The 15,788-nt window shown below is 41.3% G+C and overlaps 1 protein-coding gene across 1 annotated transcript in view; it reads left to right on the top strand.

Annotated features, from left to right (window-relative positions):
* The window catches only part of SUMF1 (sulfatase modifying factor 1), a 94,916-nt gene that overhangs the window by 34,398 nt on the left and 44,730 nt on the right, over nt 1–15,788 (top strand). Inside the window, exons 4-6 of the mRNA XM_030307279.1 lie at nt 11,916–11,998; nt 13,887–14,009; nt 14,762–14,876. Coding sequence (XP_030163139.1) covers nt 11,916–11,998; nt 13,887–14,009; nt 14,762–14,876 — 321 coding nt within the window. The remainder of the gene's footprint in view (nt 1–11,915; nt 11,999–13,886; nt 14,010–14,761; nt 14,877–15,788) is intronic.

Raw genomic sequence — 15,788 nt, 5'->3', positions numbered from 1 at the left:
TACTGTGGTCGGGTTCTTTTGGCTCTTTTATTTGTGGGGTCTGGGATGGCTTCTCTGACACTTGAGCAGAAACCTAAATGAGGAATAGGAGCCAGCATGACCAGTAATGAGGGAGTGATGAACGAGGGGGATTGTGATGTAAGTTGATGGTTAGGTTGGAAAAATAGGTGGCAAGTGGATTACATAGGGCTCTGCAGCCTTAGAGAAGTTTGGGTTTCTTCTTCAGTGCAGTGAGAAGCCATTGGACCTAGTTAACATTCAATAAAAACTTTTTTTGTTTATTTCTGAGACAGAGAGAGACAGAGCATGAGTGGGGGAGGAGCAGAGAGAGAGAGGGAGACACAGAATCCGAAGCAGGCTCCAGGTTCTGAGCTGTCAGCACAGAGCCTGACGTGGGGTTCGAGCTCACAAACCATGAGATCATGACCTGAGCCGAAGTCAGTCACTCAACCAACTGAGCCACCCAGGTGCCCCGGACCTAGTTAACATTTTAAAGAGGCTGCTCTGCTCTGTATTGTATCAACAATAGCCAAACTATGGAGAGAGCCAAATGTTCGTTGACTGATGAATGGATAAAGAAGATGCGGTATATATACACAGTAGACTATTACTCAGCCATCAAAAAGAATGAAATCTTGCCATTTGCAATGACGTGGGTGAAGCCACAATGTATTACACTAAACAAAGTCAATCAGAGAAAGACAAATACCATATGATTTCACTCATATGTGGAGTTTAAGAAACAAAACAGATGAACATATGGGAAGGGGTGGGGAAGAGAAGAGAGGGAAACCACAAGAGACTCTTAATGTTAGAAAACAAACTGAGGGTTGATGGAGGGAGGTGCATGGGTGATGGGCTAGATGGTTGATGGACATTAAGGAGGGTACTTGGGATGAGCACTGGATGTTGTCTGTAACTGATGAATCACTGAATTCTACTCCTGAAACCAATACTGCACTATATGTTAACTAATAAAAATTTAAATTAAAAAAAAAGTAAAGAGGTTGCTCTGGCTTCTGCATGGGTTTTGTCACAGTTGGTGAGACTTGATTGCTGTAGAGCAGGGTGGTAGGAGTAGAGATGCTCAAAGTGGTCTGATATTTGGAAGTACATCTGAACCCATAAGGGGAGAAGGAGAGGAGGGACTCAAGTATGACTACTACGTTTTGGCCTGAGAAGCTGGGGAGATGGTGATTGCCTTTGAGATGGTAGAGAACCTGGAGAAGGTTGGAGAAATTACTGAACCTAGTGAAAACTAAGAGTTGACTGAATTATAATTATTCTACAAATGTCTGAAAGGTGATCTGAAAGGAATTTGATTTATTCCATGTGATCCTTGGGAGCCTAATGAGTGCCAGCAGTTGGAAGGCCTCTGGAAGGCATTTCATTTTTTTTTTTTTTAATTTTTTTTTTCAACGTTTATTTATTTTTGGGACAGAGAGAGACAGAGCATGAACGGGGGAGGGGCAGAGAGAGAGGGAGACACAGAATCGGAAACAGGCTCCAGGCTCTGAGCCATCAGCCCAGAGCCTGACGCGGGGCTCGAACTCACGGACGGCGAGATCGTGACCTGGCTGAAGTCGGACGCTTAACCGACTGCGCCACCCAGGCGCCCCTGGAAGGCATTTCATTTTAACCATTGATTAGGAATCTTCTGTTTACTAGAATGACCTAGACATGAGGGACTGCCTGTGAGGAAGTGGTGTCGGTCACCCGAATTGTTCAAGCTGAGACAGGGAGACCATCTATTGATAGAGTGACCATACAATTTATTGTCCAAATCAGGACACTTTTGAGAGTGAAATGGGATGCTCTTAATTATGCTGGATAAGAGGTATAAATCTGGACTGCTCCATCACATGAGGACCAGTGTTTATCCTACCTTACCTATCCTCCTAGGGACACTGTAGAAAGGATGCCTTTGGGTATAAAAGTTGAAATCACGTGACCTCTTGACATTCCATTCAGATCTAAGGTTCTGAAGATCTGTGGTATGTTTTATTGAACCAAAAATATTGATGCCCAACTTTTCTGATTAAGTGAAGTACACTTACAATGCAGGCAGCTTCCTGTGTGGAATGCCCTACCCACTCCTTCCCTGCTTCACTTGCTCTTCCTTCTCACCTCCTATGGGAAGCATTTGCAAAGTAGCATCCCCTGACTGTGGTTGGGTGCCCCTCCTTGGGCTCCCATAGCTCATCCAGTTCCTCTTGGTCACAGTATTTAATGCAGGCTTAAAGTCATCTACTCATTTGTTTGCCTTCACCCCCAGATTGTATGCTTCGTTTCTGCACCTCCTGGGCCCAGCACAGGGCTGGCGTAGGGCAGATGTTCATGGAATGTTTATTGAGTGAATGAATGAATGAGTGAATGAAACCATTGTGAATTAGTTTTTTTTTAAATGTTTATTTTTATTTTTGAGAGAGAGAGAGAGAGAGAGACAGAGCATGAATGGGGGAGGGGCAGAAAGAGAGGTGGGCACTGAATCTGAAGCAGGCTCTAGGCTCTGTCAGTGCAGAGACTGACTTGGTGCTTGAACCCACAAACTGTGAGATCGTGACCTGAGCTGAAGTTGGACACTTAACTGGCTGAGCCACCAAGGTGCCCCCATTGTGAATTAATTTTATAGATTTCTAGTAATAAACTGACTAGATGTTACTAGTATATTACTAATATCTAGTATATTAGATAAGATTTCTTAGTGTACTAATTTTACTGATTGAGGAAACCATGGCTCAGAGAGGTTCAGTAACTTGCCCAATGTCACATCGCTAGTAAATAGTAGGAGAGGCAGGATTGGAACCTACTAACAACTTGGTGAACTACTGGGCTCAGATGCATACTATATCCCTTTATTCAAAACTTAATTACATGTTACAGTTTAAAGATTTTGAAAAGTTCTGCAATAATAATAATAATAATAATAATAATAATAAACTTGTTTAACTTGATTGACCCTGTGCCTTCCTAACTACTTAGACTGCTGTGACTGTGGAGCCTCCCCACCTCCACCACCACCTCCCCCTTCACCTACCAACATCTTGTAAACTATTAGGAAACAGCTGTTGGAAAATGCTTGGATAGTAGAAAAGAGTTATGAACTGAAAATCTGCAGTTGTAAGTTCTTTTCCTGGATTTGCCTGCTGCTTTTCAGGGCTTATTTTTTCATCTGTAAAATGAGGAAGTTTAAATAGATGGCCTCCCAGATCCATCCCACCTTTAAAACCCTGCAGCATTGTAAGCATGCCTGTGTTAAGCATGCAGTCATACTGGGAAAACATGGCATCCCTGAGTGTAGAGCCAGGTTTCCACTCCCTGCCAAGCTCGTCTTTGCTTCCCCAACTCTAGCAGAGCTTTGCAAGATACACAATGTTGTTAAAAATTATGCATATGTTTCCTATATTGTGTGTTGTCACCACAAGGAGAATCAGCATTCACTATGCTGCCTCTGGCACAGTGTCCAGCTGCAGAGTGAAACGTACATGTCGGGCTGGTAACCTGAAGAAGTTAGCCCTGTGGAGTATTCAGAATTTGTTCTGTGGTCCTGCAGCCCTAGGCTGAGATGGGCTAGCTCAGTAGTAGCCTCTAGTTTCTTTTTTTTTTTTCTTTCTAACATTTATTATTTATTTTCGAGACAGAGAGAGACAGAGTATAAATGGGAGAGGGTCAGAAAGAGAGGGAGACACGGAATCTGAAACAGGCTCCAGGCTCTGAGCTGTCAGCACAGAGCCCGATGCAGGGCTTGCACTCACAGACCGCGAGATCATGACCTGAGCTGAAGTCGGATGCTTAACCGACTGAGTCACCCAGGCGCCCCTAGTAGCCTCTAGTTTCAAGGGACAGGAGTTGAACCACCACGCTGTGTGACCCTCTGCAGATGCCTGTCGCTAAACCACAGTTAGGAAGTAGATAGATCATCTCTGACTGTGGACCTTGATTGCCTTTGCAGCAAGAGTCCTGTCCCCTTTATCATGATACTTTGGGGGGTGATGATTCTCCTCTTTTTCTTCTCTTTTCCAAAAAACAGGCAGGATTATTCATTTTCTGATTTACCTCCAAAATCTCCCATTCTTAGGATGCTTTTTCTACATTCTGTCTTCTGTTTGCCCTTTTTTTTCTCAGAAGCTTCAGAACTTGGAAGGCATGAAGAAAAAAATCAAATGGCATTCAGACTTTGTGCAATTTCCCTGTATTATACATTGAAAAGGATCTAAGTAAGCCACTAACAATTTAAGGAGCCTAAATGGAGCCTCCTTGTAAAGAATTGTAATAAATACCTTGCTGTGGAGTGCCATGATTTTTTTTTACATATACTCAGCCCTCTTTGCAGAGGGAAACTACTCACAAAATCTATTAATGTTGAAGATTTTTAAAAATGAGTTTTAGAAAGAACTATAGAGATATACTCTTAGGTACTATTTCTGGAAATTTAGCAGAAGCAAAAAAAATTCAAAATGTAAGTAAAGGTGTTTGAAGATGTTTACTGTATTGTTATCTGTAATAGCTGCCCCCCCCCCCCCAAGAGCAACAAAGTTTAATATAACTTGAGTGGTTCAGTGTTAGGAGATTATTTGGTAAATTATGATATATCAAGATGACAAAATATTGTGTGTGGCCACTAAAAATGTTTGTTGTGAAGTCCAGATTAAAAATAGGAAAATATTTAGTAAAATGAATGAAAACAATCAATATATAATTTGGGAAAAATATGTAAAAATGTGTACACTGATTGATGAAACTGGAAGATGAATATAAAAATAAAATTTGCAGGGGCACCTGGGTGGCTCAGTCAGTTTAGCGTCCTACTTTGGCTTAGGTCATGATCTCACGGTTGGTGAGTTTGAGCCCTGTATTGGGCTATCTGCTGTGAGCACAGAGCCCGTTTCAGATGCTCTGCTCCTTCTCTCTCTGCCTCTTCCCTGCTCTCTCTTTCTCAAAATTAAATAAACATTAAAAATAATAAAGTTTGCAGAAGAATGGTGGATATAAATAATTTTTAATTAAATTAATAAATATTTTTAATATTGATTATTTTTTGGTGTTTCATTGCAAACTTAAGTCTTTTACCTCTGTTAAAAGAAAACAGAAAAGCTGAGTAAAAATATGTTCAGTGTAGATAATTTACAAATTAAAAATGGTGCCCACAAAAGAACATTAAATATTATCCATAATCTCACTACCCAGAAATAACCATCGCAGACACTTCAGTATATGTACTACTAATCTTTTCTTGGGGTGTGTTTATGGTGTCTGTCTGTAAACACATTTTTAAGTAGACTTGTCTACACATACTTATAAGTGGCTTTTTTCATTTTCTGTGTAGGGTAAACATTTATCTAAGCAATTACATTTTTACATTTTTCCTGCATATAATTTTTAATGACTACATTCTGTTCCTTCCTCTGGATGTACAAATAAGCTAAGCAACTCAGCCGGTCTCCTCGCTGTGTGTGCATATGATGTAGTCTTCTGCTGAGTATTATCAAATTGCTGTTATGTTGATTTACATGGACACCTCTTTGCCTAAAGAAGTAAAAAATATATATATTAAAAAAAATCCTTTTCTTTCTCTTTTTTTTAAAAATCCCAAATCAACTTTCTTCATACAACTGAGAAGTAAACTAGAGCACTTATTTTATTTAAAAAAAAATTTTAAAATGTATTTATTTTTTATTTAAATCCAAGTTAGTTAACATATAGTGTAGTAGTGGTTTCAGGGGTAGAATATAGTGATTCATTGCCTACATATAACACTCAATGCTCATTCCAACAAGTGCCTTCCTTAATGCCCATCACCCAGGTAGCCCATCCCCCCACACAACTCCCCTCCTGCAACCCTCAGTTTGTTCTCTGTATTTAAGAGTCTCTTATGGGTAATGTATTATGATAAGCAAAATAAGTCAGTCAGAGAAAGACAAATATCATATGATTTCACTCATATGTGGAATTTGAGAAACAAAACAGATGAACATGGGGGGAAGGGAAGGAAAAAATAAGATAAAAAAAAAAAGGAGACAAACTAGATCATATTTAAGGATTCTTTGAGCCCAGTGATTCTTTGAGCGATTTTTTTCATGTTACATATAGTGAATGACTATATATAGGCTATCTACCCACTTCTCTCTTAAGGATGTGTAATGAATATTTAGAGTATACTGATTGATGCCGTGGGAATGTAGTGCATTCTAGCATGAGGAATTTCACTAAGAACTGAAGCAAAAAGTATTGAAAATTTTCATATATGTCTTAAATTTCATAAATATTTGTACTCTGTGTGAAAAAGTATGCCTTTTTCTGTCACACAAATTCTGTTAATGAATACCTAATTTAGGATTTAATTTAAAATAAGCCTTCAGAATTGACTGCCTACCTATTTCAATGATGAATTCATTTTTGTTCTTTATTAAAGCCTAGTTCTTTTATTTTTAATTGTTTGTTTGTTTATTTTTGAGAGAGAGAGCGAGCACGCACACATGGGTAGGGAGGGGAAGAGAGAGAGGGAGACAGAGAATCCCAAGCAGTCTCTGCACTGTCAGCACAGAGCCCAATGTGGGGCTTGAATTCACAAATTCTGAGATCATGACTTGAGCCAAAATCAAGAGTCAGATGCTTAACTGACTGAGCCACCCAGGGGCCCCTGAAGGAAGAGATTTTTAACTCACTGTGTGCTTTCTATTTTGTTTGATTCCTTCAGTTGCTGGATTCTCCTCCGGTTTTAACTTACACTTCGTGAATTTGAACAGGTCTATAATTTCTCATTGTTCACTAGTGTCAGTTGAAACTTCTCCCAGGCTGTTTTTATAGGGGTAACTGTCATATTTAAACTGTTTCAAGAAATGTCCATCTTTTTAATTTGCTTGTTTAAATGCATTTAGTTTTTAAGAGAACAGCTGTAAAGTTGTGAACCTGACATCTTTACACTTGAATATGCATAATTACACAGTGCTCTTTTTCCTGTGCCGACTGTATTCTAGGCTGTGTGTGTATAAGAAGCATAATTTACCACCTCTGGCAAGAATAAAGATGCCTTTGATATCTTCTCCATTTGTTTTCTTTAAACTGTTACTATAATTCCCTAGGGAGAGGTGAGAAAAGATGTCTTTGCGCCAGGAAGTCCATTTCTCAAGGGGACATCAATACTCACATGGCTTCTATTTACATTGTAATTGGTCACTAGCTGTCTGGTACAGCTGTTTCAACTTAAAACCCAAGACAGTTGCTATGGAGATGGTTGAGTAGAAATAGGTCAAGTTAAAATCCTTTTCCCCCTGGATATAAGGGAGTGCTGTAACTGTGGAATTGTCTCAGTTGAACAGAAAATGGGTAGGTGGGCAACCACATTTAAAAAAAAAAAGTCCTTTTTGTAGGACGAGGCTTATCATACATGCCAGTCTGCTCGACTCTGTGAGCAACACACCTGCAGACCCTTGCTGTTGAAGTAAAGGAGCTTAGAGATACCATAATTTGCAGTATGACCTTGATTAGCTGACTCATATATGGCTCTCAGAAGTTATTTGTTTCATAAGTTCCTCAACATGGTAGGATAGCATTTATTTTCAAGACAAACCAGGAGTTCAAGAACAAGTTTTTAAAAACGTAGTGTTAACAGTAACAATTGGAAAAAGGAAGGCATCTAGTGACCTTGGATGGGGTTTGCCTAAAATTGGGCTGGAAAACATCATGGCTTTCCCAGAGCGTGATTCCCAGGATAAGTGATGTCCTACCTCTGATTGCACTGGTCCTCTCCTGTGGGGTGACTTTGATTACCTGTTTTTTCTTCATCATGTGTCAGATGGGGAGATCGTTCCTGACTGTGTATCTGATGATTACAGTGAAGACTTAAGGTCTTTATCACAGATAGGCATGTGGTATAGGTACTCTTATAGGTCCCAAAGCTTCGTCTGGCTTAGGGCTTGGCGACTGTGGATTCCTCCTGCATCCTCTATACCCTACCCTCTTCCTCCCCACCCCCCAACTCAGTGGTGCTACTTGCTTCAGGGAATGGGTTAGTTTATGTGTAGATGGTTCTCACATCATGATTGTGATGAAAGTTGACAACTATACACTCTTCTTGAGAATTCTTTGGAAATGACACATGTTCTAATTTCTCAGCCTATCTTCTGAAAAGGTTGAACTGGGGGGTGGCTGGGGCTCATGCTGAAGAAGTATTAGGGGGCAAATTTTCACTGATAGAATATATATTCTTCAAAAGTTCTAAGAGAATATTGCAACATGCAATAGTGTAAATGAATAACAGTAATAATGAGAGCTAACACTTACGTAATTCTTACTCTGTACCAGGCACTGTTCTAAGCTCTTTATGTACATTTCTTTATTTAATCCTCACAACAACCCAAGGAAGAGGATAGAAGTATTATTATCCCATTTTACAAATGAGGAAACTGAGACCTAGAAAGGTTAAACTAAGAAACCCAAGATCATGCAGCTTGTAAAATGTGGTGCTATTGTTCAGACTCAGGTAGCCAGGCTCCAGGATAGGATGCTCTTACTACTATGCCTCTATGAACTATATATTAACATTTAAGAAAGACGATCTTTTTTTTTTTTTTTTTTCCTGATTACCATAGTGCAGTGGGTTATTTTGCACCTCCCAGGGTGCATTTGGCAATGTCTGGAGACATTTTAGGCTCCCGCAATTAGGGGGAGGGTGCTATTGGCATCTAGTGGGGGGAGGTCAGGGTTGCTACTAAACATCCTACAGGGCACAAGACATCCCCTTACAACAAGGAATTACTTGGTCTAATATGTCAGTCATTGCTGAGGTTGAGAACTCTTATTATCGTAATACACACTCATTCTTAAAAAAACATATTACTCCTCTAGTCTTGACCCCCATAATTGCAAGTATATTCTTCCAGACTTTTTTTCTGAGTATACTACATATACATTCGTATGCATATATTTTACAGAATCAAATACATATCCTATTCTATAGGTTATCTTTATAACACATTATATACATATTTCCACCTTGGAGTATCTTTTGATAACTGTACAGTATTCCTTTGGATGGATGGCTGCCAAGGCTGGGTTACTTTGTAATTTTTAATTAGAAATAATACTATAATACTGTAGATCTATCTTTGCATACTTACCTCAGGTCTTAGTATCTTGGAGAAAAACTAGGTTGTGGCCTTTGGATGAGGGCAGTGTTACTGTGGTGTCCCCTCCCCATCTCAAGCCAGTCTGTTCTTCGTGTTTCACTGTGCACATCCCTGAGATTGTTGATCATTGTGAACCTCCATGAATTCAAGTCATGTAAGCTAGGGGTCTGTTTGGGATGCGTTGCTAAGATAATGTGAAAGGTTCCGGAGAAGAGAAATCCTGGGAGAAGTGAAAAGCAGATATTTAGAATGAGAGAAAGTGTGTGTGTGTGGTGGGGAGGAAACTGAGTCAGACCTATAGCACTAGTGTGTGTAAGGTGGTACCTAGATCCACCAGTTTGAGTTTTGTAGACATTTTTAAAGGAAAATGAAGTGACTAGGTCCACATTTTGTTCCCCACTTTGTGCAATGAACCATGTAAGATAAACAAGATAATTTAAAAACTATCGATATACTGTCTTGTCTTTCATTTTGAGAGAGAGAGAGACAGAGAATGAGCGGGGGAGGGACAGAGAGACAGGGAGACAGAATCCCAAGCAGGCTCTGCGCTGTTAGTGCAGAGCCCGACGTGGGGCTCGAACCCACAAACCACGAGATCATGACCTGAGCCAAAACCAAGAATCTGACGCTTAACTGACTGAGCCACCCTGGTGCCCCTCAATATACTGTCTTAACTCATACTCTGAGGATTCCTGGAGTGGAAGAAATCTTTTAGGAATCAGGCTCAGTGCTGGCCGACAGTGGGTGTTCAGCAAATATTTGTAACCAGGGTGAATTGAGGGGAAGAGGAGAGGAAAGGAAACAGTCTAAGAGGCCCTTGGAGCAGCCGTACCAGGGTCTGCTCTACATCAGCCAGGTCCATGGAAGCTCCCCTCTGAAGAAGGGGCTGGAAACCTTGGAGCACATGTGCCATTCGGGCTTGGGTTTGGTTGTCTTCGCTAAAGCTGTGCATATTCAGCAGTGCCACTCTGTGGTGTGCAGTCCACAGAAATGCATATGTATACTTGCTGAAAGTCAGGAGCACCTAAAAATGTTGATAGAAGTAAACACTGTTCAAAATAGATAGCCCTGAACTGGAACCCACCCAAATGCCCATCAGTAGAAGAATAGATCAATAAGTCAGTTTTTTAAAAATAGTTGCTACTGATGAAATGTTTCAAAACACAAAAGGTACAAGAAAATTAGGCAATCTCATTTCTTCCACCCAGATTTAACAAAGGTTAACATTTTGTCACATTTGTCTTCTTTACTTCTTTTATTATTTTAAGAAATAGAACTTCTGGTGCCCTCTCTGATCAGTGTTGGGGGTGGGTTGGGGTTGGGTGAGTGATCTGAAGTTACTGAAACTCGAAAGTGGGAAAACCTCAGCTTTCTATGCACCTTTGCCCTTGACATGGAAGGGGTTACCTGTCGCTGGACCCTAAGCATCCAGCAGTCAAGTCAGTGAGAACATCCCCAGATTTAAGTGTCTGCAGCGCCATACTTGAAACAGAAATAAGCCATGCCTTTCGCCTCTCCTGGTCTCAGAAAAATAAAACACCTTGCAATAGTGTCCTTTAAGGACATAATGCCTGTATCATTGAAAAATATAAGAGAATTTGTTTTTTCCCATCAGGTTGTGATTGGAATCCCATGAATGTTTTGATTGTGCTGATATGAAAAAAAGAACAAGAACAGAGTTTGGTGTTTTCAGTGATTGCTGTAATTGTTAGCAGAAACACTTCCCCCTTCTCTTCCACTCAACCCAGCTCATCAGGGAGCAAATGACTGACAGTAGCATTGTCATGGGGACAACCTTGAGTCTACTTCGGTTTATATTACAAGAGTCATTTGCAAATTTCTGTTCTTCGGTTAGTATTAGGAACAGTGGTGATGAAGATGTTTTATGACTCTCCTCCTGTCATGAGGCCATGGTTGAGATGAGTTCTCTGTACTGAGTGCATGCTAGTGCCAGGCATACTCGTAAGCCCTTCATATATGTTATGTTTCCTCCTTGTCATAACCCATGAGGTAGGTATTGTTACTGTCTCCATCTAAAAGTATGAAAACAGGCCTTGGGAGGTTCAGTAGGTTGCTAGGGGTCACATCATGAGTGATTTGACTCTTGTTTTGACTGGTTCCAAAGCCAAGCTCTTAACCAGTCAATAAATGAGGCCCACTTGGTATTTTACTTGGGTAACTGGAACTGTAAAGTAGGAATTAAGGTCCTGGGAACATCTGGCTGAGCACTTCCCTATCTAATTCAACCTCTGAGGTAGGTGAGGCCAGGGTCCTGCGCCCATTTTGCAGATGAAGCCAGATAAACAGTGAACTTGCTTGGGGCTGCACATCTGATGTTGGGCTAGAAATTGAACCAGGGTCTTTTGAAAGCACACTGCAGCTTTTCACCCTATGCTTCAGCTTGATATCTGACCACCTGGGTTGGACCTTCAGCCCAGCACATACTTGTAAGGTTAACTCTGTTTCCCCATGTTTTAAACAGGAGCAGTACTGCCTGTCTCTCACTTGTTAGAGATTATAGAGGTTTAGCTAGCACTTCCTCTTTTAAACAATTCTTGGAGATACACATCATTTAAATACATGTCTATTCAGTCATTGTGGTGCTTTTTGATATGAAATAATACTTTTTTGTTGAAGATTTATTTTTGATAGTCTGGTAAAAGTATTTGTTTGGTAACTGATATGGAAGTTGAAGATCATAAGTCAGATTTTTTTCTGCACATACTGAGTCATTGTTTTTCTAAAGTCATCCTAACTAACCTCAGCTTTTCTGGGTGTTGCTTTGAGGTTGCAGCTGCTCCCTGGTGGTTACCTGTTAAAGGCGCTAACTGGAGACACCCAGAAGGACCAGACTCTACTGTTCGACACAGGTGAGGCTGGTGGTTCTTTCCCTGGTGGACATTTTTAATTGCTAAAAAGATTCCTGTGCTGTTGAAAAGGAACTCGGTGGCCATCTTCATCTGTAAAAGAGTGCTAATGACCAACTCTCGTTGGTTGGTAGGAAAATAACATAGCAGGAAATAACATATGTGGAGACCCAAACACTGTTGTAACTCATAGAAGGCTCCTAACAAGTGACCTCTTTCTTCCTCATTTGGCCTCTCAAAGAGTTTGCTTTGCAAAATTTTTTCCTCCTTTGACAGGCCTATTATAAATCTCTTGACATATTTAATGTTTGCAACCTGTCTGTTTGCTCTCTCCTATGAGTGGGTCACGATGAGGAAGAAGACCATCTGTGCTGTGGATAAGTAGTTGTGTCTGGCCAGGTGGTCACTGTGGAAACTCAAGCCTTGGGTATAGGATTCATGTTATCTCCAGTCCTGGACTGACATACTTTGAGGCCACCATCTGACTGAAAAACCACAGAGCTGCAAGTCGGTCAGCCAGTCTCCAGGGTGGCAAGGAAATAATTATCTCAAGCAAAAATAGAGTAGCACTTTAAGCCCTGGAGATGGAGAAAGGTTGGGTCAGGACTCAGCATCTCAACAGCCTAAGAAAACTGTTCTCCTAACCCACTTTTTCTGATGGGAATTTTGAGCCTCTATTTTTAACAACATCCCTGGTTATTGCCCTCATTGTCAGGGAGCTAAGAGCTCATGAAGTTCAGCTTTAGGGATATAGCCCCTTGACGAAGGGCAGAAACCTTGCAAAGCCTGAGCTGGCAGCCTTCGTGGTAGAAATAGACTGTGAGGCAGAAAGTCATAGAATTCTTGGGCACCACAGGTTGACTGGGCCTCTTAGCTCCCAAGTGGTATTTTCTTTCATGAACTTAATAGAAGAAAAAGCTAAGGCAGAAGGAAAACCCAGAGGGGAATGTATTTTTTCCACTGAGTATATTTTCTTAGCAAAGTATGTCTCTGATTGCTGAAAACAGTAACTGACACATAACAGGTACTCAGTAAACATATGTTGAAGGAATAAATGAAAGTCATGGTGTAATTGCTGGAGGGAATTCAGAGGTGTTTAAGGAATGGACTAGGAGTGTGTAGCTCACTTGAAAAAAGGTGAACAGGGAATTAGAATTATCTAGTGCTGTATGAACGTGCGGATCCCCTTATTTGCAAACTTTCCCCCTAACCTTCCTTATCCTTCTGTGCCCTTAGAAAAAATACTCATTCGGTATCTGCTAGCAGGAGGTGCATATAGCTGACTAATCTGTAGTAGAAAGGCACAAAGTTTAAAGCCAAGCAACCTGTGCAGAGGAGGGGAAAAGCAAGATTGTGCAGAGGGAAAAGTTGAGATTATAATGTAGGCCCAAGAAGTCCCCACTGATCCCTTTGAGGGCTTTGGGGTAAATAGGGCCTGTAGGACGGAGCTGTGGGTGTTCTGAAATGGCTGGACCTTTATGCCCCTACTGTGGTTCGTCATTGGCTGTTCTTAGGTGACTCTCCACAGCTGTGGGAGACCCTGAAGGGGCACTCCCAGCAGCTGGAACAGCACTCCTTCCTTCGAGGGGGACATGGGGGGTGCATCTCCACACCCAGTGTACCAAGTGAGATTCTCTGGGGGTCTAGGCCTGCCTGCTGGGGAGGACATGTTTTAAGTCTAGTTCCAAGGAGGATTATAACCCATTTGGGAGACTCGGATGTCAGACACCTGTGGTGGAAGGTGACAGATGTGGCACAGCTGGGGGTTTGATTGGACTGAGATTGGACACCCAGATTGGACTGAGGGTGATTATAGGCGCTTTGCTGAAGCTGGTTTCTGTTTCCTGTTCTAGTTCGTGCCCCTCTACACTCTGCCTTTGCTCTTCCCCAGGCCTGATCATCCAGTTCTGCATGTCTCCTGGAACGATGCCGTGGCCTACTGCACGTGGGCGGGAAAGCGGCTGCCCACGGAAGCTGAGTGGGAATACAGCTGTCGAGGAGGCCTGCAAAACAGGTACTCGGAGGGTCTCACCTTGCCTAACTATGTGTTGACCTTTTTCTAAATCTGTGGAACTTACTTCGGTTAGAAAGTTGATTGAAAACAAGAGCTTTTTCTTCCTAGGCTTTCTTCATCTGCATGAACTTACTAGGAGACACTGATGCCTGGGTCACCAAAGCGTCAGGTGAAGTGGGCTCCCTGCAGCCCCAAAGGGTGCTTCACGCATTCATCTCCCTATGATCTTACAGAGTCCTCCTCAGAGCCTCTTGGCAGGCTGCCTTGCGTTTAGGATTTTCTTATTTTAGGCATGTCCTGAAGCAGTGGTATTTCTCTGCTTCTAGAACCATGAGACAGAAAGCTCATGTTTGGGTCACATCTTCTAGGAAAGGCTCCTTAAAATAGCAGAGGCTTTTTAAAAAAGTGTGGTGTGATACTGCCTGATTGTGCTACCATATAAGTCCACAATGATGCCTACTTTCCCAGCCTTCTATAAGCCCTTCTTTTAGCTATGTGACTTATTGCAGGCCTCTCTAGTACCCGGGAAACACGGAGATTGTGGTGAACTTGACATGAGCTGGTTGTGCGGAAGTTTCAAAAGCAAAACAGTTCTGGTTAAAAGCTTTATTTATTTATATATTTGAAATGTAAAACGTAGTTCACTCAGAACAAGTGAGCAATGCCCTCTCTTTCATTGCATTCCTTCTCTTGACTTTAATCCAGAAGCCTGTGCCTGTTTGACAGGCTGATGCCTGTGTCTCTTCTGACAGACTTTTCCCCTGGGGCAACAAACTGCAGCCGAAAGGCCAACATTATGCCAACATTTGGCAGGGCGAGTTTCCTGTGACCAACACTGGGGAGGACGGCTTCCGAGGGACTGCGCCTGTGAGTAGCGAGGCTTCCGGAGGCGGGCGGCAGCCGCAGAGAACGCGGACATGCGCGGAAGGCATTGCGCGCTCTCTGACCAGTCTGTTGCTGTCTTCCTGTGTTCATCCGCCTGTGCTCGTGGCAGTTCCTAATAATTAATCAAATATTCTTTTTCATAACACAGTTTTCTTTCTGATTCCATCATACTTAGAGAAACTTCGGAAAACAAAAAGAGTATAAAAGAGAAAATTAAAAGGACTTGGAATTTTGCCACCCAGAGATAAACCTTGTTAGCATTTTGGTACATTTCTTTCTGCTCCTTTCCATGTTTATTGATGCTAATAATAGCTGGTAGTTAGTGAGTGTTTGCAGTGTGGCAGGCTTGGTGCTAGGCCATTTTTATGAGTTAATGCATTTAATGTTAATTCAACTTTGTAAAGTAGGTACCATGTATTTTATCCTCATTTTCCAGGTGGGCATTCTGAGGGACAGAAAGGTTAACTAACTTGCCCAAGGATACGCAGCTGGAAAGTAGCACAGTTGGAGTTTGAACTGGGTCTGTTTGTTTCTAAAGCCCATGTTCTGAACTACCATATATGCCAGCATATGTTTTTCTGGTGTATATATAGCTGTGTATATGTGTATATATGTGTGTCTATACACACACACATACATATATGCATATATATATATGTATATATATATGTATATGTATATACTTTTTACATGTTGCTTTTGGGTCATGCTGAATGTAATACTTAAAATCTTGTTTTTCCCTGCTTAATATGAGGAACAAATACATTGTCTTTCAACAGATGGATAACCTGTCATTTGAATAAGGCCTAATTTATTTGCCTTTTATTAATCATTCACTAATTTAGGTTATATCTGTTGTTTTGTCATGTTTTGTTTTTGCTAAATAATTTAACA

Source organism: Lynx canadensis, chromosome A2 (assembly GCF_007474595.2).
Source record: "Lynx canadensis isolate LIC74 chromosome A2, mLynCan4.pri.v2, whole genome shotgun sequence".
Lineage (NCBI taxonomy): Eukaryota > Metazoa > Chordata > Mammalia > Carnivora > Felidae > Lynx > Lynx canadensis.
This window is presented reverse-complemented; position numbering and strand designations above follow the sequence as displayed.